This window comes from Rattus norvegicus, chromosome 8, assembly GCF_036323735.1.
Source record: "Rattus norvegicus strain BN/NHsdMcwi chromosome 8, GRCr8, whole genome shotgun sequence".
Lineage (NCBI taxonomy): Eukaryota > Metazoa > Chordata > Mammalia > Rodentia > Muridae > Rattus > Rattus norvegicus.
The window spans coordinates 117,062,574-117,086,035 of NC_086026.1; the positions used below are offsets into that span (position 1 = coordinate 117,062,574).

Consider the following 23,462-nt stretch of genomic DNA (forward strand, 5'->3'; position numbering starts at 1 on the left):
TCCAACATAACCGTGTGAGCACCTACCTATAGGCAGCCTCAGATTCCACTGGGTTTGGTGGAGGTGGGGGCTAGGGTGCGCCGGGATGCTGGGGAAATGGGGAGAGAGGTAGCAGAGCTACTGTATAGGTTCCAGGGGAAAAGGGAATCCTAGGATCCCTTCCTGCCACCCTCAACGTCAGCCAAGTCTTCTGGGTGATCTCAGGAAAATGCTCCCCCCCCCACCGGCAGGCTGCCCACAGACCACCTGCTTGAGCCAGTCGAGAGGCACTATCACAGGCCAGCACGCTAATTAAAACAGGAGCCACACCACCCTCCCCAGTCACCCCTCACTACCCACACAAATTACATTTTATATGTTTTTTATTTACTGTGTCACTTTTAATTAAATCTGTAATCGCCTGCCTGAGGGGGCATGGTCCCCATTTCCCAACTCAGTGTGATCTGAGAGAGCTCGCACATGGGGTGTGGTGTGGGTGCGGGTGTGGGTGCCTGTGGGGCCATTTGCTTCAGTGTGCCATGTACGTGTGTCCTCGTGGTCAGAGATATCTGTAGGGACAATCCACATGCAGCAAGAGTCTCACCCCTCTTCAAGGGACTTCAAGTTTCTCAGACAGGAAGACTGAGGCCCAAGGATAGGCAGGCATGCCGCGCAGGCTCGAGGACAAATGGTGTCGTGCGAAACGTTTGGGGGTCCACGCTTCATTTTTCCTTAAAAAGAAAAATAGAAAGTGTTCAACTCACTAGGCTTCTAAATCAGAAACAGGACCATAACACGCCGTTCAATAGGCAGAGCCAATGGTAGAAATAGGTTTCATGTTTGTATTGCAGTCAGTTAAGGAGAACCACAGAGACAGGGAGAGGTGAAAGCCAAGCACAAGGAGCCAGATACAGAGAGGCACAGCGGAGCCCACATACAAAGGGAAGGCAGGGGGGTGGGTGAGGGTTGTCAGACCCCTGGGCACTGGCAGGCACAGCTCATCTGTTCTCAGGGAATCAAAGGCCCGAGAGAACCTTCCCTGCCTGTCACTTGAGATCTCTGATAGGGATCACAGAGGGTATAGTGGCCTGATACAGTGCATAGATTAAAAACGTGCCCACACGCACGTCAGGTAGACTTAAGGGCACCCTGAGTTATAGGACAAGAATGCCATCCAGGTTGGTCAACAGTAAGAGATCAGTCTTTGAGTCTGAGTGTGTAGAGTGGTAGGCCTGGCAGAAGGGAGGGGTCACCCACGTGTAACTACAGGGGTTAGGGAGGTCTGGTGATAGCATATGAGAGCTCCTGTGTGCCCCTTGCCCATGGTAGCAACTGTGTTGCTAAGGTAGGTGGGTTTGGGGGTAAGGGGCTGGGGCTCCTATATCTGACTGGAAGCATGGAGACTAGAGACAGCAAGCAATACTCGCCAAGGGTGCAGGCTGTATGTACGTGCCCGCATGTGTGTGCAAGTACATGTGCCTGTGTCGGAATAGGATCCTGGCCCCACCCCTGCCCCTCTGCAGCCCCCCACTCTGCCCCTGCCTGCTCCTGGCCCCAGTTGATTAATCATGGAGCTGAGTGGCTTCCAGCTTATCAGGTACCTTAATAGCTGAATAATTCCAGCCCCATCAGCGGGCCCTTAATTGCTTTCTTGTGGCTGCGGCCTGGAGTGCATGCTGAGTGGGTGAGCTCCCTGGGGACCAGATGCAGGCTCCAGGCAGCATGCTAGATGGGGGCCCAGCTCACAGTTCCCTGCCACCCAGGCGGCCCTTCTCCACAGACCACAAACCACATCAGCCCTGCTTGCTCACTGAGGCCTGGTTGAGGGGTAGGCTGAGACATTCCTTTGATGATTTAGAGGAGGGAAGAGCAAGCAAATCTTCCTGGGAGGGCTGGTATGATCTGGGAAGTCAAAGAACGCCTGGGCAGGCAGAAAGCAGGGGAGGCTTGGGCATCAAGGTCACGTTGGTGGGTTTAGCAGGGGGTGAGCCTGAACTCCCCACCCCAGCCTTCTGCCCTGCCCCCCAGCTACCGTCATCCTCAATGAGCTTAACTGGACGGAGGCCCTGGAGAATGTCTTCATTGAGAACCGTAGGCAAGACCCTACACTGTTGTGGCAAGTCTTCGGCAGTGCCACGGGAGTCACCCGCTATTACCCAGGTAGGCACCACTGTCTCCCTGGCCCATCCAGCACCTAGATTGCTCCAAGCCTACCCACCCTGAGGTACATGGGGCACAATGAACCAAGTGAATTCCCATAATCCCCTCTGCTCCAGTCAGACCCTTCAGCAGACTCCTTCACCCTCTCTTTCCACAGCCACACCGTGGCGAGCCCCCAAGAAGATTGACCTGTACGATGTCAGAAGACGACCCTGGTGAGTGAGCAAGGAGGGGTCGAGGAGAGGTACCCCCTCAGCTCCCCATCTCGAGTGCCTGCTCCCCTCCCTCCCAATATCCAGACCTCCGAGCAGGGCGCAGCCAGCTCTATCCAATTTTCATTTCACACATCGCTGCCACTGGAAAATGGATCCCATCACCCAGGCAAGCCGCCCAGCTGCCTCTGCCCCCATGCATATCGTCCACTACCCAGTCCCCCCACACCCACTCAGAACTGAGAGATCAGACCAGTGAGGGTGCTTCCAAGGGTAGCCAGAGCCTCCGTCAAGTCTGCCGGCCCCACCTACTCATTTGACCCCTAGACACCCTGACCCTCTGCTCTGCCCTTCTCACACGTCTCCATGATCTTCCCTCCCTCCCCAATTCATGTCCAGACAGACTCTCTGGGGTGTCTCTAGGACAGAGGACACAAGCCACTGAAGCCTTTTGCCCCTGTGCATCACCTGCCCCCTCCCCCGTTTACTTGATGAGGAAACCAGATCACTTACGTCACGAAAAAAATAACTGTCTTTTTTATTGAGCATGGTCTCCCCGGTGCCCAGACCCATTTTAACCCAAGTAGTGCGCGGTCGGTAGAAACACATGAATCAGAAGGAAGACCCCGCAGGTCCCAGGGGTGCCGTCCTTAACTGAGTCTTCTCACTGGCAGGTATATACAGGGGGCCTCATCACCCAAGGACATGGTCATCATTGTGGATGTGTGAGTGAGCCCTGTAGGCTGGTGGGGTGGGGATAGGACTGCATTCTGCTACCTGGGAACCTTACGAGGGAAGGGAGAGGAAAACCCCAGAGCCCATACACACATGTCCCCTCCCCGCCTGGTTTCCAGGAGTGGCAGTGTGAGCGGCCTGACGCTGAAGCTGATGAAGACGTCTGTCTGTGAGATGCTAGACACACTCTCCGATGATGACTATGTGAATGTGGCCTCAGTGAGTGGCAAGGTGGCAGGCAGGCTGGGTACCACTCACCCCCATCCAACCCGCTCCCATGACAACCATCAGCCTTGTACAACAGCTGTCCGCTGTGACCAGCCTGAGGCCACTCACCACCCCCACTATCCCCACAGTTCAACGAGAAGGCGCAGCCTGTGTCTTGCTTCACACACCTGGTGCAGGCCAATGTGCGGAACAAGAAGGTGTTCAAGGAAGCTGTGCAGGGCATGGTGGCCAAGGGCACCACAGGCTACAAGGCTGGCTTTGAGTATGCCTTTGACCAGCTACAGAATGTGAGCCCCACGGGTGGGCAAGTGGGGAGCCAGGGGTGGGCGAGGGACCAGGATTGGTGACAGGGGAAGATGAAGATGGATAGCCTTGTTAATAGTCAGCAGGCAGCTTAGACAGACAGTACCATCTGCTGTGAGGGAGGAGGCCCCATGCTGGGCCTGTGAGAGATCAAGGACTCTCTGACTCTGCTCACCCTTCGCTAGTCCAACATCACCCGTGCTAACTGCAATAAGATGATCATGATGTTCACGGACGGGGGAGAGGATCGCGTGCAGGACGTCTTTGAAAAGTATAATTGGCCCAATCGGACGGTGAGGCTCAGCCCTGAGCTGGGTTCAGGATGGGAGAGGGCTGTCCGCAGGTGGCCACGGCAGTTAACCTCACTGCCCCCACAGGTACGCGTCTTCACGTTCTCCGTAGGACAGCATAACTATGATGTCACACCCCTGCAGTGGATGGCTTGTACTAACAAAGGTACCTCACTGGGGCATCTGCATGCTCTGTCCTACTGCCAGCTGTCCGTCCATATGTCCAGCTGTTTGTTCACTCACTGTCTGTCTGTCCTTCCATACATACCCTTTGTCCATTGCTTTGTCTATTTGGTGGGCTGTCTTGCTCGTCCGTCTGACAAAGCGTCTCTCTGCCCATCTGGCTGTATGTCCACTGTCCATCTGTCTCCCGGCCTTTCTGCTCCTACATCTGTTCGCTGATAAATCCATCTCTCTGTGCATTTGGGTAAACTCAGGTTACCGACATCCTCCATTGAGGCTCCTTCCCCCACCCCATCTCTGTTAACAACTCCTACCTCTGCTGCCTCTTTCGACCCCTGCAATCCATCCTGTCCTGTAGCATTGGTCACAGTGCCAGAGCAGTGACAGCAAGCATCAAGGAGTTGGAAGAGTAACGACACAGAGAGCTGCAGGTGTACCCCCGGGGACATTACCCCCTGTGCTGTGGGCCTTGCTGTGCCAGTCAAACTTATATCTCCTCCCTTTGCAGGTTACTATTTTGAGATCCCTTCCATCGGAGCCATCCGCATCAACACACAGGTGAGGTTGTGGAGGAGGCCGCCCCTCCCAGGGCTTGACTTCCCTCTGGTTGTGGCTGCGTGCTTTCCAGCCATGGGCCAAAAGCGACCCCTGGTGGTTGCTGTTGCACATGGCAGCAGTTGAGACAACAGTAAGTTGGAAAGGACATTTAGTACCTCTCCTCTCCCAGGAATACCTGGATGTGCTGGGTAGGCCCATGGTCCTGGCAGGCAAGGACGCCAAGCAAGTGCAATGGACAAACGTGTATGAAGATGCGCTGGTAAGGCATCTGGGCAAAGAAAGGGGACTGGCGGCCTTCCCCCAAGGGATGAACCCACACTAAGACCCTTGAGGGGCCCCTTACTGGTGTTGACCAAGTAAAAGAAAGTGACAGGTGGCCCATGCCTGAGCCCCTTCTCTGAGCACTCAGAGTGGAGACAGAGCTGGCCACAGGAGACCCCATCCTCCTCTCCCTTCAGGGGCTGGGGTTGGTGGTAACAGGGACTCTCCCTGTTTTCAACCTGACACAGGATGGCCCTGGGGAAAAGAAGGTAAGTTGCCCAGTGGGTTATCTGGGGAGGGGTTGGCATGCCTTTAGCAGGTCTGGGGATGGGGGAGGGATAGGGCATGCTACAGACTTGGCAAAGCAGCTCTCTGTGTCGGCAGCTTAGACCTTAGGATGAAGGCTAGGCCAGGGGGCTCCAGGGCCAGGGGCTCCACTACAGATTTGACTCATTACAGCATACTGTCCCATTCCTTTGTGCCCAGAACCAGCTAATCCTGGGTGTCATGGGCATAGATGTGGCCCTGAATGACATCAAAAGGCTGACTCCCAACTACACAGTAAGTATCCACCTGACCCACTTGCCCTGGTTTGCTGTCCATAATGACACAAGCCAGGGAGATGTGGGGACTGAAAGACCTTCACAGGGACCTTTGACTCAGAGAACCAAGAAAGACTTCCCAAGGAGGGGGGGGGACAAATCTGGGGACAGCAAGTTTTATGTGAAGGACTAGTCTGTGACTACTTCAAGCCTTGCTGACCTTAACATTCATTTTCCATGCTAACACTGTACTGTGAAAGCAGCTGTGGACACATCATGGATTTATGTCCCACACAGATTTGCTTTGTTTTCATTGGTTAGTTTTGGTTTTGGGGGGTGTTTTTTTGTTTGTTTGTTTGTTTGTTTTTGAGACAGGGTCTTTCTATATAGTTCTGGCTATCCCAGAACTCACTACATAGACCAGGCTGGCCTCAAACTCACAGTAGTCTACCTACTTCTGCTTCCCAGACACTGGAATGAAAGGTGTGCACCACCATGCCTGGTGGCCTATAAAAAGTGGTTTGTTTGTTTGTTTGTTTTCCTTTTTTTCGGAGCTGAGGACTGAACCCAGGGCCTTGCGCTTGCTAGGCAAGCACTCTACCACTGAGCTAAATCCCCAACCCCTCAGTTCCCTCTTTCGATTTTCTTTTTAAATACTTAAACCCCAGTGGGCAATGGTGCTACAATCCTTTAATCCCAGGACTCAGGAGACAGGCACAAGGATCTCTGAGTTTGAGGCAAACTTGGTCTACAGAGGGAGTTCCATAAAATCCATTTAACAGCAATGGGTGGCAGGCAGATTCAGCCCTGCCCAGAAGTGTGCTGGAAGTGGGGTGAGGGTGGGGCAGAAGCACAGGGAACTCTTCCAAATAAAAGCCTGAAAATGGAAGACTGAAACTGGAGCCAGGAAAGGGACGGGATGGCAATTTGGCTATTCCGATCCTATGATTAGAGAACTTGGGTCTCAGATATGAAAGCAAGGACATTGCAAAATGTGTGTTACAACTTCAAGCCTAAACCATGGGAAACCTTTGTTTGGCCTGAGAGGTCCCACATACAGTTAGAAACTATCCGAGGCAAAGGCTTGTCCCCGGATGCCATTCCCACCTGCTTGCCTAAGAGTCTCCCTCCTGTAAACCACCACTAAAATGGAGACAGGACAGCACAATTTGAGAAAGTAGGTATGAGGGAGCCACGCAGTGGCACAAAAGCAGTAGCATTGTGAGCCTCAAGCGGGTGCAGAGGTAGGGATGGCTGCTTCCTCCACGGGGAGATGAGGAATGCCCGCCTACCTACAGGGCTAGTCAACCTCGGTGCGGACTGGTGTATGAGGAACATCCGGCCTGTAAGTCCTGGCCTCAGAGGCAGACTTAGGGGCCCTATGGCAGGAGGAGGCCTGTGGCCAAAGGCAAGCAGTGTGGGAAACAGAAGAGAGGACACTTCAGAACTTCAGAGTCTAAGAAATCCCTGCACAGCCCTCTGAGCCCCCAAATTGTACCCCACAGCTTGGCGCCAATGGCTACGTGTTCGCCATCGACCTGAATGGCTATGTGTTGCTACATCCCAATCTCAAGCCCCAGGTGAGCCAAGTGAGGTAACCCTGCCCCCCGAGGGCCTGGGAACCCCTCTGAGACGAGGACTCCTGATGTTCTATCTGGCTTCCGGTAGACTACCAACTTCCGGGAGCCTGTGACCTTGGACTTCCTGGATGCAGAGCTGGAAGATGAGAACAAGGAGGAGGTGAGCGGAAGGCGGGGAGGAGTGAGAGAATGGCTGGCACCGGAGCAGGGGGGTTCACACCTTTGGCCCTTGCAGATCCGTCGTAGTATGATTGACGGAGACAAAGGCCACAAGCAGATCAGAACCTTGGTCAAATCCCTGGATGAGGTATGAAGGCACGGGGCAGGGAGCAAGGGCATCGGAATGGGCACCCAATCCCTACCCACCCACCCCTGCCTGCTCACCCAAGAACCTGATGGAGCCTCCTCTCCCAGAGGTACATAGATGAAGTGATTCGGAACTACACCTGGGTGCCTATAAGGAGTACCAACTACAGGTGAGTGGGCAGACAGCGAAGGGCGAAAGTGACCCCGAAGTCTGAACCTAGCTGCTTCTCTCCTTTTGCGCCCCCCCCCCTTACTATTTATTTACCCTGAGATGTTTGGTTCTCCAGGGCCTCCTCTGGCCCCTGTGCGACAAGCAGCAGGTCCTGGGAGAACAGGACTGAGGACAGGACAATGCACCTAACTCCCCCCCACCTGGAGGGTCTCCTGGGTATCAGCATTGCGGCCTCAGTGCCAGGCTGTATTCACTGTGTCCTATACAACTGCTCCTCGGTCCATTCTGGAATGCCAAGAGCATTGTCACACCTTAGGACCAGCCCACACTGTTTCCTGGCTCTCATGGGATTCATGTTCTGCCCCTCAAAAGCTTCCTGTGAGCCAGGAGATGGTGGGGCAGGTGGGTGCTGAGGTGGACAGTACGGTGGGGAGTCACTTTGGGACTAAGTTATACAGGGGAGTTGCGGCTGCCACACCCTGGGCCTCTTTGGCTCCAAAGCCCTAAGAAGGGTGAGTGTGGTGAACCTCTTCTCATCAGTGACCTGTGCTCTCCCTTCCCCTCCTCCCCAGCCTGGGGCTGGTGCTCCCACCCTACAGCACCTACTACCTCCAAGCCAACCTCAGCGACCAGATCCTGCAGGTCAAGTGTAAGTGGCCTGGCCCCTGCCTGCGTCCTGCACCCCTGCCTCTGCCCCTGCACCCTTGGCCGGCCCCAGGCAGCATAGCCAGCCGAGCTTGTGGGCAAGGCAGCCCCTCCTGCCCAGTCTGCCCAGCCTCAGACGTGCCCACAGGCTGGGGAAACCAGCCTTCGAAAGTCTGTGGAAATCTGCATGCTTGCCTTTTCTCAGATTTGGTTCTAGACCATTCTCTCATGGTTTCTGTTGAGGATTGTTTTGGTTTTTCCTATCCTGTGTCTTCCCTCCTTAGCCTGCCTGCCCTGAACACTCCTGGGGGTTATATTCCTGGAAGACACCCCCTCCTCTCCCTTCTCTTCTAGTCCCCTTGCCTTAGACCTCCCTCTGTGGTACCACCTCTGTCCCAAGGTCTCTTGTCCTCTGTTCCTCCTCTCCCTCTTCCCCCTCCCTCTCCTCCTCCCCCTCTACTTCCTCTTCCTTCAGGTCACATTCTCCCTCCGTCTCTTCCTCTCACTTTTCTCTTCCTCTTCCTCCTTTCTCCTTCTTTTCACCCTAACCCCCTCTCCTTTCTGCTAATCTGCTAAGTCCCTCCGTCCCTTCTCCCTAACCTAGAAACCCCTGCCTGCCTTCCCTCTAGTCTTCCTTTTGTCTGTCTCCTTCCCTCCCTCTTTGCTCCCTGGTTCCTGTTTTATACCCTTCTCCTTCCTCCCCTTGGCGTGTCTCTCTCTCTCTCTCTCTCTCTCTCTCTCTCTCTCTCTCTCTCTCTCCCCTCCCTCCCTCCCTATCTCCCTCCCTCCCTTTTCTGCCTCCTTCCCTCTCTCTCCTCCAGCTCTCCCACTCCTCTGCCTGTGGCTCCCCATGCATGCCTGCTCACCACGGGCCTCTGTGGAAAGGCCTGGATCTCAGACCTGGCCCTGCCTGCCCAATGCCAGAGGTCACTGGGAGGGAGGCTGGGGCTCCGGCCCCACCGGGCGCCCCCCACCTGCCTGGCCGACTGGGGCTCATCTCCTTTGAGTTTCTTGCTCTCTCTTTCTCTCTCATGTCGTTTTTTTGCAAGAAGTTTCCTTTCGGTATGATGATGAGACACAATATTTTCATTCAAACAGCCATTGAATAAAATATTGTTTGTGCCCCTCCCCTACCCCTCCCCCTTTTCGTTTGTTTTTGTGTTTGTGTTTTTGTTTTCCTCGCTTTCTCTCTTGGTGGACTGTCCCAGTGCCAATCAGCAAACTGAAGGGCAAGTATATTCAGAACCAGTGCTCCCTCCTCTCCCCACCCCACCCACCCTCACACCCCTGCTTGCCCCCCCTTCCTGCCCAGGACCAGCCACACCCCTGCCCTCTGGGGCTCCCTCCCAGCATCCTCAGTTCGTGCCTTTCCTCTGATCCTGACACCCCTCTTAGAGCCAGTAGACCACTTCTGGGGCTGTCTGCAGAGAGTTCTCCAGTGTGTCCTGGGGGCCCAGACCCCTTCCTCCCATCCCCTAGTCCTTGTGGGACCCCATGGGAAGCCCCCTGCCTCCCCAACTTCTCTGGTCCTCCAAGACAACTCAACAGTGAGAACAGAGCTGCATGCTTTATCACCACCCACCCAGCAGGGAAGGAAGTTCTCTCAGGTCTCTTGGTTCTGGAGTGGCCCCAGAGCTCACAGCCCTACTAGAAGAGAGGTGGCAAGGCTCAGAAGCCTTAGTGGGGGTCTCAGAGGACAGGCAGCCTGGCCACAGGACAAGGTTGTCCCGCCATCAGGGTAAAGTGTGTACTGCTGCTCCTGAGACCTTGCTAAGGACCCTTGGGCTATCTCTGCCCTTAGGGAGGGCCCATTGGTATGGGAAGGCTACTTCGCTTGGGAAAATAAAGGCAGAGTCAGGAACTATATTCTTCTCCAGGCATGGGGTGGGATCTTTTGGATCCCAAGAGCCAACCAAGCAATCTAGAGGAAAACAGCCTAGTGACAAAGAAAAGGGCCCCCTGAATCAGTTCCCAGCACAGTGGGAGTTAGAGGGGGTGGCACATGATGAGGTCAGCCTTCAGCATGCAGACGGCTGCCTTTCCAGGGAACATTTGACCCTGTGAGGTATGGAGAACCACATGAGGCTGTCCCCAAACCTGGAAGCAGAGGATTGCTCAAGAAACCCAGGGCCCTGTCTAGCCTAGTCCAACAAAGGGAGTAAGCTCTCCCTGCTGGCCGGGGTCAGGGTCGGGTGCATACCCCAATCCCACTGGCTTGAGTTGTCTTTTTTACCGTCTCCCACCTCCCACCCTCTGACTCTAGAGCTTCAAAGCCCTGGTATCATAACAAACATAGTATAGTTTCCCTCCTCCTCCCTCCTCCCTCTCTTTTCTTTCTCCCCCCCCCCCTCTTCCCACCCTACTCCTTCCCCTTTGGCTTGTGTTCAAACCCTGCCTCACAGTCCTATCAGAAAGGAACAGTCCAACCAGTGACTGCCCAGCCTTTCAAAGCAGCCCTAGTTTCCCATGTTCAGAACTTTGCAGTGCATCATGGGAGTATTTGGGAACAGTGAAAAATCCCTCTTTTGGGAATGATGAAAGCTCTGTGGTAAATGAGAGTTTGGGATGTTGGTGAGGATGGAGTAGAGAAAGTGAGTGTGGCACAGGCCTAAACTCCCAGCATTCAAGAGGTTCAGGCAAGAATTGGAGGCTAGTCAAGGTAACCAAGGCTATCTTTTTAGAAACAAAGGGAGGTGGGCTGCTGGGATTACAGAAGCCAAGGGCCCTCACGGATGCACATAAAGCTGGGGACACAGCTCGGTCACAACAGTACTTGTCACTGCCTGGCATTTACAAGGTCCCAGGTTCGGTCCCCAGCCTCACATAAACCAAGTGTGATGGCGAATGCCCATAGCCCAGCACTCTTAAGGTATATACAAGAGAATCCGAAGTTCAAAGTCATCCTCAGCCATATAAGGGAGTCCCAGGCCAACATGGACTGCAGGCTTTGTCTCAAAAGAATTAGAACATGCACACAGCAGGGTAATCTGGTCCAGACGGGCAGAAAGAGGGGCCGTAGTGGAGCCCTGGGGCCACATTTTCAGGTCTGTGAGCACAAGCCCATATAAAGACAAACACGTACACACACTTATGTATCCATTCCGCACACGTGCACAGCTCATAAGCCCGAGGCACAGGCCCAGCTGTTAGACCATCCACCCAGACACTCCCAGCATCCTCCTGTCTACTCCCTGGAAGGGAGGAAACTAGACCTTCCTTAGGTGCCCTGCTCCTCCCAGCCAGGAAAGCAAGGGCTCAGAGGAGATAGCAGACCTATCTCCTCACACTACAGAACAGTCCCTGTCCCCCTGTGGGTTCCCGACACCCAGCATCCTGTTCCACCCCCAGACCTCCACGATGCACTGCAGTACCACCACCACCAGCAGCTGCTCAACCCTGTCTCTGGTTGGACTGTCTGTGCCCGTAAGAAACCCTTTCGGTTTGGCCATGTTGATGCCTGACACAGAACAAAAGCAAGACCTACCAAAATGCTAACAGCTGCGGCAAAGAGAGATAAAACTCCGCAGCCAAAAGCCAATTCCCTTCCTCGAAGTCTCTTTGGAGGCAAAGGAAGCTCAGCATGCGGTTTTTCCATTATGGATGTGATAAGAACAAGACCGGCGCCTCCCCCAGACCATGCATATATATAGCAGTGTGTGTATATATATATGTGTGTGTGTGTGTCCGTGTATATGTGCTATACAGCAGTATGGAAGCATATACAGCCACGCCAAGGGACTCACTGCCGACAGAGGACCAGGCCCGGGCAACATATTGGCTATAACTGCCCTTCTCCTGCGATGCTGTAGTCTCCACAGGCCCTACACCCTCCTCGCCCCTCCCTTCTCTCTGGCTCAAACCTGAACGCGGACGTGGCGGGTTCCCTCTTTGCCAGTGTCTCCCCCTCCCTCAAGCTGCCTTGTCCCCACCTGTCCCACCAGCCCCATCAGCTCTGAGCCCCCTGGCCTCCTGCCTCCCCAGCCCCCGCCGGATAACCCCCCCATTTCTGTTGCAGATTTTGAGTTCCTGCTCCCCAGCAGCTTTGAGTCTGAAGGACATGTTTTCATTGCTCCCAGGTAGCTTGTGTGTGGCCTTGCTGAGGCGTCCTCCCCTGCCCTGACCGTCCTGGCCCTACCTCCTGCACTGCTGCCTGGAGCTCTGTGTGTCTATGTCCTGTGCAGTGTTGCTCCCAACCCTGATACATAGCCCTGTATGTACGGCTGTGTACATACCCAGGCCATGTAGCCACACCAGGCAGCAGTAGCCAGTAGCCCACAGACTCTCCCCCACCAGGCCTGGGGCAGATGGGCTTTGGATTCTCTGCTACCTTCTGTGCCCTCCCAGGCAGCCAGGAAGGAGGAGCCTTTTCCACCTTGGGCTGGCTGTCCCCCGGCACACCCTCGCTGGGCAGCTGCTGCTCTGGTCTGTGGTGTCCTGCCCATACCTGACCTGCTCCCTGTTGTTGTCCTGTGTCAGTCAGTGTTTGTGTGGGTCGGAGGGCCGAGCCAGCCAGAGCCAGAGCCCCTGTGGCCATTGCCAGTGCTGCTCATCTTAGGTGTGGTGGCTCACTGAGCATGGGGGAGAAACGGGAAGGAGGGCAAGGAGTCGAGGAGCTTCTCTGGCAAGGGAGGGATCAGGACCCGGAGCCATCCCAGAAGTGCACATTTGGTGTGAACACATGCACCCTAGTGCGTGCACACGGTCTGCTTTGAACTCCACACATCTGAGGAGGCCATGGCCCCTGGTGCTGACGCCCTCTCTTGTGACCTGGGTTTGGAATGAGAGCACACTCCGGCACCACACGGGGCTCTGGGCACTCCTAACCTCTGTGCGTAGGCACATTGCGTGCATGCACCCACAAAGCTCTGACTCTTTGTAGATGTTTGTACCTGTGAGTCATTGTGTACATGTGCAAGAGGCCAAGTGTAAATGTGGGGTGGTCCTCCGTATGCATTAGTGATCAGAAATTAGTGATCAGAAATGGTCTGGGAGACATAATCCTGAAGGAGCCGAGGGAAGATATGTCATTTTTATAACTGCTTCAGGAGCACTGAATAAGTGTGTATGAGTGAACGAAGTGCCCAACAGATGTGAATGTATATTTCACGTGTGTGGTATATCTTATGCACAGTTGTGTGGCTGTCACTGGGCATGTCCACCCAGACAGTACAGTTTACCAAGATACTTGGGGCCAGTGGATCAGTGTGGCTACGGATCCAGTCCCAGGTGCCCACACTAAACTATGGGTCTTCCCACAGCCTGAGAGAGTTGCTCGTTTTTTAAACTGTCCACAGAGTTGCTGTCATCTAGGCTACTGGGGAGATCCCTGGTGGCAGGGTAGTGACTAAGGAATTGAGGGAGAGAGATGGCTCCATCCATCAAAGAGAGTCATTGTTCTCCAAGAACCCACTCGAGGTTCTGCCATACCCGTGCTTTCTGGACCCAGTGTCTGAGCCTGGTGAGGTCTGCCCACCCTGAAGAACCCACTCACTTCTGCTGATACCCCAACTGTGTCATGATGAAAAAAGTGAACCCCAGGAGACCAGAATGCATTGCTCAAAGGCACAAGGCTAGGAAGAGGCAAGATGAGGTCCTAGACACTGACAACAGCAAGTGCTGATACTCAACCCTACCTCATGCCCATGGGAACATTGTAGGGCATACAGGTGGATGAGCCAGCCACTGGCATTTGCATTTCCCGGGGCCACCTGGGTGTGCCATCTGGGTCCAACTATTCACGAAAGATAGCAGGTTTGTCAGGGCCAAGACCAGGAAAGAGAAAAGTCATCCGGTAGAAGAAGCAATCCTTCCTTCTACCCACTCTGCCTACCCCAACTAAGCCCCAGCAGCCTTCAGGCTCATGGTGACCACAGCCTATGAGAACATTCATGCCCCTCCCCACAACTGGGACTTCTCACCCAACGTCCAGGCAACCGGATCGGGAAGCCTGGATCCCTCTGCCCCATGCAGATCCCCAAGCCCACTCTTCTTGCCCCTCCCCACCCCCAGAGAGTATTGCAAGGATTTGAATGCCTCAGACAACAACACCGAGTTCCTGAAAAACTTCATTGAGCTCATGGAGAAAGTGACTCCGGACTCCAAGCAGTGTGAGTATATGTCAGGGCATCGGGACTGGCGTCAGGGCATAGAGATGTGAGGGGTCTGGGGACAAGCAGGCAGGACCTGGGCCAGAGCATAGAGAAGGCTTTCACCAGAGCCCTGGAGACTAGAGGAAGGGACGCCACGGAGCTGCAGTAAGACACCTTTCCATCCTGTCTTATTCCAGGCAATAACTTCCTTCTGCATAACTTGATTTTGGACACGGGCATTACGCAGCAGTTAGTGGAACGCGTCTGGCGGGACCAAGATCTCAACACGTACGCACGCAGCCACCCAAGCTATGGCTATTGTGTAGAAGGAGGCTGGGGTTGGCCCAGAGGCCCTGGCCTTGCACAGTAGAAGACAGGCCCGTGACCCCATCTCCCTGTCGCCCCCAGGTACAGCCTGCTAGCTGTATTTGCTGCCACTGACGGTGGCATCACACGTGTCTTCCCGAACAAGTAAGTGGCCAGCCCCGTGCAGCAATAACTCTCCCTGTCTGGGACTTTGCTATTACTTCACTACCCAGAAGCCTCAGCACTGCCAAGACCATTGCACACCACTGAGCTCTGACTGTCTTGGGTGCTCTAGGGCAGCTGAAGACTGGACAGAAAACCCTGAACCCTTCAATGCCAGCTTCTACCGCCGCAGCCTGGATAACCGTGGTTATATCTTCAAGCCCCCGCACCAGGACTGTGAGTGTCTGTCCGTAAGCCCAGCAGCAGGTGGGAGGCCTTAACTGAGACCAGGGACATGTGAAGAGAAAGGCTATGCCAAACACCGTATGGGGTGCTATAGACTTAAGCTGGGTCCAGTCCAGTTTTGGTAGAACCCTGTTTTGGAGTGGTCAGTACGGTCAGCCTTCACTCCTGACTGCTCTGCCCATCCATCCCAGCCCTGTTAAGGCCACTGGAGCTGGAGAATGACACAGTAGGCGTCCTCGTCAGCACAGCTGTAGAGCTCAGTCTGGGTCGCCGCACACTGAGGCCAGCAGGTAAATGCTAAGACTGAGGCGGGACTGGGGCAATAGTGAGGACACTGACCAGGCAGGTGGCACAGACAGCCATTGCTCTCTCCCACAGTGGTGGGTGTCAAACTGGACCTAGAGGCTTGGGCTGAAAAGTTCAAGGTGCTTGCCAGCAACCGTACCCATCAGGACCAACCTCAGAAGGTATTTGGGCAGGGAAAGGGGAGTAAGGCCTCTCTGGAGTCTCCAAGGAAGAAGCCTGCCCCTCAGACTGGCTCCAGTGCCTGTGGGAAGGCAGGGGGTGCTGCCAATGACCTGGGGGAACTGGCGTTATGAAGGGGTAACAGACATGAGGAAAACCGGTGGGCGCCTTACAGTCCCCATTCTCTGCCCAGCAGTGCGGCCCCAGCAGCCACTGTGAGATGGACTGCGAGGTAAACAACGAGGTGCGTGTGCTCTGATTCTGACCTGGACCCCAGTGTCCCTCATCCCCAGACTCCTTGGTCTCAACTGTGACTCCTAGCCTGCCCCTTAGTCTTTCGATCTTGACACCCCTTACCCTGACTTCAGTCTTGCCTTGCTCTGAACCATTGGACTGCCAGGGCCTGAAATAGTCTGGGGTAGGCCCCCTCACCATTTTGATCTCCCTTCCCTACCTCTTAGGACCTACTCTGTGTCCTCATTGATGACGGGGGATTCCTGGTGCTGTCAAACCAGAACCACCAGTGGGACCAGGTAAGAAGGGTCAGGAAGAAAATGGAAGGACAGTATGGGTCACAGCCTTCTAGAGCATGCCACGGTCAGCACCATGACTATGGCTTTCTCCCTGCATCCCCAGGTTGGCAGATTCTTCAGTGAGGTGGATGCCAACCTGATGCTGGCACTGTACAATAACTCCTTCTACACCAGAAAGGAGTCCTATGACTATCAGGCAGCTTGTGCCCCTCAGCCTCCTGGCAACCTGGGTGCTGCACCCAGGGGTGTCTTTGTGGTAAGCTACCAGATTAGAGTTTTGGGGGAAAGGGGGAAAATGGCTCAGTGGTTAAGAGCACAAGGTCCTGAGTTCAATTCCCAGCAACCACATGGTGGCTCACAACCATCTGTAATGAGATCTGATGCCCTCTTCTGGTGTGTCTGAAGACAGCTACAGTGTATTCACATACTTGAAATAAATTTAGATTAGAGTTTGAGACACTACACACACGCACGCACGCACGCACGCACGCACGCACACACACACACACCCCTCTAATATTTTCGAGGAGGGCCAGGGTTGACCTAGAACCAGAGGCAACCGCACTCCTCTCTCCACTGCAGCCCACCATTGCAGATTTCCTTAACTTGGCCTGGTGGACCTCTGCTGCCGCCTGGTGAGTCCTGGAGGAGAGGTTGGTTAAGGAGGCCTGTAAGGCACTGGCCACGTGCTGACCGCCTGTACTGGTTGCCCCGTGCTCTACAGGTCCTTATTCCAGCAACTACTTTATGGTCTCATCTATCACAGCTGGTTCCAGGCAGGTAAGTAGGGCTTGGGAGGCTCAGCCCCAAATCTGAGTCCAGGGTGGAAACAGACGCTCGCACCACTGGGAGGGTGGGGCTTAAGGCTGCACCAAGAAGAGGCGGACGACGTGTCATTGTCTGTGGGCGGGGCTGAGGCGTCTGGGCCCCGCAGACCCGGCAGAAGCCGAGGGCAGCCCCGAGACGCGCGAGAGCAGCTGCGTCATGAAACAAACCCAGTACTACTTCGGCTCGGTGAACGCGTCCTATAACGCCATCATCGACTGCGGAAACTGCAGCAGGTACTTGCAGGGCGAGGAGCAAGGCACGTTAGAGGGGCGTGGTCTGCAGCGGGTGTGGGCGGGGCGATGACTCCCGGATGGGGCGAACCTCCAAGGCTCCGCCCCCCCATCCCTCCTCCAGGCTGTTCCACGCGCAGAGACTGACCAACACCAACCTTCTGTTCGTGGTGGCGGAGAAGCCGCTGTGCAGCCAGTGCGAGGTCGGCCGGCTGCTACAAAAGGAGACACACTGTATCCTGCCCCAGCCCTCCCTGCCGCCCGCTCCCCTCCTGCCCCGCGCATCCTCCCCCCTACATCTCTGCTGCCCTCTCCTTGACTCCCCACCCATGCCCAGCGGACGGCCCGGAGCAGTGTGAGCTGGTGCAGAGACCGCGATACCGAAGAGGCCCGCACATCTGTTTTGACTACAATGCGACGGTGAGTCGGGGGAGCGGCGCTGCTGACAGCTGCGAGCCTTTACCCGCTGGGTACCAACCGCTTCCTCGTCTTCCTTCCCTGCAGGAAGATACCTCAGACTGTGGCCGCGGAGCCTCCTTCCCTCCGTCGCTGGGCGTCTTGGTTTCCCTGCAGCTGTTGCTCCTCCTAGGCCTGCCACCTCGGCCGCAGCCTCAAATCCATTCCTTCGCTGCCTCTCGCCGCCTCTGAACTACCCACACACACACATCATAGCCCCCACCCCCACCCCGCCTTGGCCTCCTAGCCTTTTCGCTCACCCTCCCATGCCACATTCCCCAATCTAGATCCTTGGCCAGTCTCTCCTGAAGGAACTGGGCCCCTTCCCCGGGGCCTGTGCCTTGGGGCAGGGGAGCCCCAAAGTAAGGTGCCATGGTGTTTGGCACTCAAGATTTATCTCACCCTTGAACTGTCCAAGTGCCCACAGTCCCTGGACTCACCCCTGTGGGTTGGGACAGGAGGCCACTAGTACCGATGCCAAACCAGGCCTTCACCAACCCACCTGCCTGGAGATTTTCTCTATGTAGGCAACCCTGCCACTGCTGGGCGCCTCTAACTGGCCCTTTGGCCCCACCCAGGCCCAAACTTACCTTCTCTGGGGAAAAAACTAGGAGAGATGGTAGTGGTGAGAGAGATTCTGGGGGCACCCCTTCCCCATAGGCCTCGGGCCGTTCCAGGCTACACCACAAACCCACACCTCGGCCTTGCAGGTATCAGGACAGCCTCACGATGACATCAGCTTAGGCACACCCCACAGACACCTGGACCTCAGAGAGCAGAAACTGGACTCTCACTAGACATGCCCGAGAGGGAACACACAAACAGACACACACCATGGGGGACCCACAAAGCCTTACACAGGGCGAGAGGTCAGTGAAGGGGCTGACCTGTGTGTTCCTTCTCCGCTCACCTCTGCCTCCACTCTGAGATGCAGCCTGGCAGGCCCTCCCATCTCTAGAACTGAATGTCAGACCGTGCCAAATGCTAGGGGAAGGCCTCTGTTTCGCCCCTAGCCACCAGTGTCCCCAAATGCCCCTCACCCTGCCAGGTGCTCATTGTAACCATTGCTCACTAGTGTCAGGCCCCTAGTAGGACCACACGTCACTGCCTGAACCCCTTTGGCAGAAGAACCCCGCCAGACATTGTACTTTGCCTTAGCAGGGGTGACTTGGTCTCTCCTGGCTGGGCCATCCCATCCCCAATCTGGTTCTTACATACTCAGGCCTAATTCCCTCTTCACACACACACACACACACACACACACACACACACACACACACACAGTCCCTGCCCCTAGGAGGCCATATTGCCCCTCCCTTGCTGAACACACACTTGCACCAAGCACATGTGTAGTCAACCATACTGCACACACAGAGGCTGGGCCTGGGACACATCTCTTCACACCATTCATTCTGTCATTTCTCCCAAAGGCATCGTAACCTGGGGGCCAGGCGGGGACTGAGGGCAGGGTGGGGGGGTGTGTGGCCATGAGGCTCAGATGGACTGGGAGGAGGGTGGGAGGGTGGTACATTAATTAATGGCTCCGTTAATTAATGTCATGTTGCGTGTTGCTTTCTCAGTGTGTGTATGGTCCATGCCCAATGCTGGTGGCAGGGTGGGTGTCCATGATGTGTGCCCAGCCTGGATGTCAGCTGTGTCCTGTGGGGGCGTGTGTGTAACTGTAGTGTAGTCAGGTGCTCAACGGAGAATACAAACGAAAAAAGAAACAAACGTATACAGAAAAATAAATATATATTTTAAGTTTAAAAAAACAAACGGAACCAGACAAAACAATTCCCATCAGGTAGTTGTCCACCCCCCCAGCTGGGTTCAATCCTCTCATCACACACCTGACCTAGCTGTCCCCTCACCATGGGCTGGGGGACTTGGGGGCCATTTCCTTTGCCCCGTTTTTTGTTTTGTTTTTTTTTTGTTGTTGTTTTGTTTTGTTTTGGTTGTTATTCTATTTTGTACAGACAAGTTGGGAAAACAACAGCGACAAAAAAAAAGTCGAGAAACTTTGTAAAATATTGTGTGTGTGATTCCTTGTAAAATATTTTCAAATGGTTTATTACAGAAGATCAGTTATTAAATAATGTTCATATTTTCACTTCAAACCAGTTTCCATCCACTGTGTGGGCCTTGGTTGAGGACTGGGTGGTTATGACCACAGGTGGCCTTACCTCAGAGCACTACCCTGCTCTGCTGGGAGGAAAAGCCGCGCACTCCTGTTCCTCAGAGGCTCCTACCCTTGACACACTTTGTTTCATATCAAGTCACAAGACTCTAAGAAAGAAACTAGGGGAGGGACAAAAACCCCACCACCCAGAGCCTCAAGGCAAGGTCAGGACTCCAAAAGAAAGAGACCGATGAGAGATGTCCAGTCAGGCTGAGATCCATCCCTGAGAGCGGACCAGGACCAGACAACCAGATCCTTCCCCTGGAGCAACCGAACAGATGCTGTGCTCGGACACCCGAGGGGTGCCAGGATCAGGCCACCGGCCAGTAAGTGTGGACTACACCATGATTCAGGGAGGTCAGAGGCCAGGACACAGTTCCTGCAAATCTTTTGACAGACATATGTGAGAGAGAGAGAGAGAGAGAGAGAGAGAGAGAGAGAGAGAGTGTGTGTGTGTGTGTGTGTGTGTGTGTGTGTGTGTGTGTGTGTAGGTCTCCCTGCATACATCAAGCTGTGCTGAAGAGAGACTATGTCTTCCTACACCAGCCAGGCTGACCTGGTTGCCCGGAGGTGGCACAGCACACAGGGGTCAGAGAACTGACGGCCTGCAGGCATTCTCTCCTCCCACTGTCCTCTTCCAGTTGTCAGACTTGACAACAAATGCCTGTACCCACTGGGCATCTCACCGGCCTGACCCCTGCATTCTCTTCATGGGGAGAAAACTGACCTAGACAATCCTGAATTAGACGCTCACTCTTTTGGGGCAAGAGAGTCATTCACTCTGTGTTCCTGAAGTTACCTAGCTACATCCTCACCATGATCTTAAGTATATTCCCATAGCACAGATGAGCAACCAGGGAGGAGAAACACCTTCTACCTCACTAGGTGAGAAGGGTTAAGAACATCAATGAAAGCTGGGTGTAATGGTGCCTGCATGAGGGATCTGGAGGCAGGAGGATCAGGAGTTCACAGCCGTCCTGGACTGTACAGTAGGCAGCCTGGGCTACATGAGCTTCTTCAAAATTGAAAGATAAAAGAAAAGTAAGTTCAGCCAAAGTCTGAAATGTCAGGCCATAGAGGATATCTCCGTCAGCCAAGGGCTTGCTCTGCAAACACGAAGACCTCAGTTCATTTTCTTGGCACACATGTAAAAAGCCAGGCGCAGTGGTGCGTAACCTCTGCACTAGGGGTTGGAGGCATGAAGAGCGGGGACAGGCAGAACCCCAGAGTTCATCAAACCAATAGCCTAACTAGGCCGATGAACTCCAGGCTCAGCAAGGAGGCTCCCTTCTCAAAATATAAGGTGGAGGCAGGTGATGTCCCTTTCATTCCAGCACGGAGGAAGACAAAGCAGGTAGGTCTGTGGGTTTGGGAACCGTCCAGTCTACATAGTGAGTTCCAGGCCACCCATGGCTGTGCAGTGGGATCCTGCAAGTTAGAGAGTGATGGAGGACAACATCCAATGTTCATCTCAGCTACCATACACACACACATACACACACACACACACACACACACACACACACACACACACACACGAGACGGTGTCTTGGAACAACACACATGGTTTGATGTCTCATGTAGCCCAGCCTGGCTCGGAACTCACTGTATCACTACCAACGGCCTCAATTCTCCTGCCTCAGCCATTCAAGTGCTGGGATTATAAGCATACACCACCACCACCTGGAATCTAGTACATTTTTTAATGACTTATTTCTTTTTTTATTTTATGTGCATTGGTGTTTTGCCTGCATGTATTTCTGTGTGAGGGTGTCAGATTCACTGGAACTGAAGTTGTGAGCCACAATGTGAATGCTGGGCATTGAACCCGTGTCCTCTGAAAGAGCAGACAGGGCTCTTAACCGCTGAGCCATCTCTCCAGCCCCAGACTCTGATAAATTTTTAACAATAGGATTTTTGGTCCATGGTTACTATCACCCCTGTGGCCCACTATCAGGAGTGACAGTCTATCGTTAGAATCTGTGCTGTCACTGTAATCTCAATAAATTTATTCTTGCCTCTTTAGGGACAACTGAGTTGGGTTTTTGTTTTGTTTTGTTTTGTTTTGTGTGTGCACGAGTGTGTGTGTGTGTGTGTGTGTGTGTGTGTGTGTGTGTGTGTGTAATGTTGCATGGGTTGTCCCTATCCTGAAAATTGCTTATTCAAAAATCAAATCTGACTGAGTATTTGACTCTATTTTGTTTCCAGTTTTGCTTTTGGTTTGTTTTCTAAGATAGGGGTTTTGTTGTGTAGTCTTTACTGTCCTAGAACGAACTCTGCAGACCAGGCTGGCCTCCAACTCACAGAGATCAACCTTAGAGGCTTGAACCACCACTGCCCAGTGACTCTATATTTTGATTTGCTAAGTCAAACTTGCAAACCTGCAAGTATATGATATACAGTAGGAACCCTAACCCCAGACAAAAATAAAAGGTGAAAGGTAGTTTTGAACACATAGGCAGGTGTACTGAGCAATAGCTTAAAGGGATTTTATAATAAAGTCCCTTGTCGTATAATTAATCACATTTTTAAAATATGCACATTTAAAAATCTAGATACAACAACAAAAATCTCAGGGTTGGAGAGATGGCTCTATGGTTAATAGTGCTTGCTGCTCTTACAGAGAACCTGTACCCCCAGCACCCACATCTGGTGGCTCAGAAGTCCAGCTCCCAACATTCAACATCCTGTGTTTCCTCTGTGGCCTGCACACTTAATGCCATATACATACAGAGACACACATACACGTAAACAAAATAGCTTTTAAATAAATCTCAAACACCCTGCTGATAACCACTGTAAGCGTAAAATTGAGCCTAGGCCAACCTGGCACTTACAGAGAGACTTATAAATAATCTTTTTTCTTTAATGTTCATTGGTGTTTTGCCTGCATGTGTGTAAGGGTGTCAGAAACCCTAGACCTGGAGTTACAACTATGAGCTGCCCTGTGGTTGCTGGGAATCGAACCCGGATCCTCTAGAAGAGCCGTCAGTGCTCTTAACCGCTAAACCATCTCTCCAGCTCAAGGGAGATTTCTCTGGCAAGTGGAATCAAGTGGGAGAAGAGTCACTGAAGCAGCACAGCCTTGCCCCTTATTCCCCCTGAGATGGAAAACCTAAGTTCATGTAGCAAGTACAGTTGGCTGGAATCAGGGCAATGTGAACACCCAACACAACATGGCAAGTCGTTTACATAGATAGCTGCCTTCTTTGATCCTTAAAACTATAGTAAGAGCCTGCCATCGCCATCATTTTTAAAGATTCATTTATTTATTATATATAAGTGCACACCAGAAGAGGGCATCAGATCTCATTACAGATGGTTATGAACCACCATGTGGTTGCGGGATTTGAACTCAGGACCTCTGGAAGAGCAGTCAGTGCTCTTAACCACTGAGCCATCTCTCCAGTCCCCATCATTTTTAAGGTTCGTGAAATTGCACTTCAAAAATGTTCGGGAACTTGATCAATATCACATTAACTACAAATGATGGAACAAGGGTTCTGGCCTGCCTTGGGCTCCATTTGCCAGACGACAGGATTTCTGGCTAGTTCACGCGCATTGATACAACACATCAGAACCGTTCACATTCTTTTGTACCCGCTTACAAAAACATTGCTGTACCTGTACAAGTCACAAATAGAGCCAATCTCCTCCTCCAAAGAGTGCAGCAAGTGTGCGGCCCAAGGCGGCGCTGCCTCTTGAACCCGGCCACTCAATGCCTTGCTTTCCGAGATCAGGAATACTGGTCTCCACTTCCCTAACTTCTAAGAACTAGAGGAATAAGCACTGAAAACTACAACTCCCAAGTGCC

At 53.5% G+C, this 23,462-nt stretch overlaps 1 protein-coding gene and 1 long non-coding RNA gene across 9 annotated transcripts in view; one reads left to right on the forward strand and one right to left on the reverse strand.

The window, feature by feature from the left end:
* Nucleotides 1-19,586, forward strand: part of Cacna2d2 (calcium voltage-gated channel auxiliary subunit alpha2delta 2) — a 131,300-nt gene extending 111,714 nt beyond the window's left edge. Inside the window, exons 7-39 of one of the 8 annotated variants that reach the window (XM_063265241.1) lie at nt 2,008-2,139; nt 2,297-2,354; nt 3,026-3,076; nt 3,206-3,305; nt 3,443-3,601; nt 3,803-3,910; nt 3,995-4,073; nt 4,599-4,648; nt 4,818-4,907; nt 5,107-5,178; nt 5,396-5,470; nt 6,957-7,031; nt 7,120-7,191; nt 7,267-7,338; nt 7,446-7,507; nt 8,082-8,158; nt 9,363-9,383; nt 12,170-12,230; nt 14,164-14,261; nt 14,441-14,531; nt 14,652-14,714; nt 14,845-14,948; nt 15,149-15,247; nt 15,336-15,424; nt 15,616-15,666; nt 15,884-15,955; nt 16,059-16,211; nt 16,538-16,590; nt 16,680-16,735; nt 16,890-17,016; nt 17,138-17,246; nt 17,344-17,433; nt 17,518-19,586. In XM_063265241.1, coding sequence (XP_063121311.1) covers nt 2,008-2,139; nt 2,297-2,354; nt 3,026-3,076; nt 3,206-3,305; nt 3,443-3,601; nt 3,803-3,910; nt 3,995-4,073; nt 4,599-4,648; nt 4,818-4,907; nt 5,107-5,178; nt 5,396-5,470; nt 6,957-7,031; nt 7,120-7,191; nt 7,267-7,338; nt 7,446-7,507; nt 8,082-8,158; nt 9,363-9,383; nt 12,170-12,230; nt 14,164-14,261; nt 14,441-14,531; nt 14,652-14,714; nt 14,845-14,948; nt 15,149-15,247; nt 15,336-15,424; nt 15,616-15,666; nt 15,884-15,955; nt 16,059-16,211; nt 16,538-16,590; nt 16,680-16,735; nt 16,890-17,016; nt 17,138-17,246; nt 17,344-17,433; nt 17,518-17,661 — 2,813 coding nt within the window. In that variant the 3' untranslated portion in view covers nt 17,662-19,586. 8 annotated transcript variants of the gene reach the window in all.
* LOC120094259 (uncharacterized) lies at nt 345-23,434 on the reverse strand. Its single transcript, XR_005488458.2, has 2 exons — nt 23,273-23,434; nt 345-710 (listed from the first exon to the last, which is right to left on the reverse strand). It is a non-coding gene; the product is annotated as an uncharacterized LOC120094259 (long non-coding RNA).
* Nucleotides 23,435-23,462: the final 28 nt, after the last annotated feature.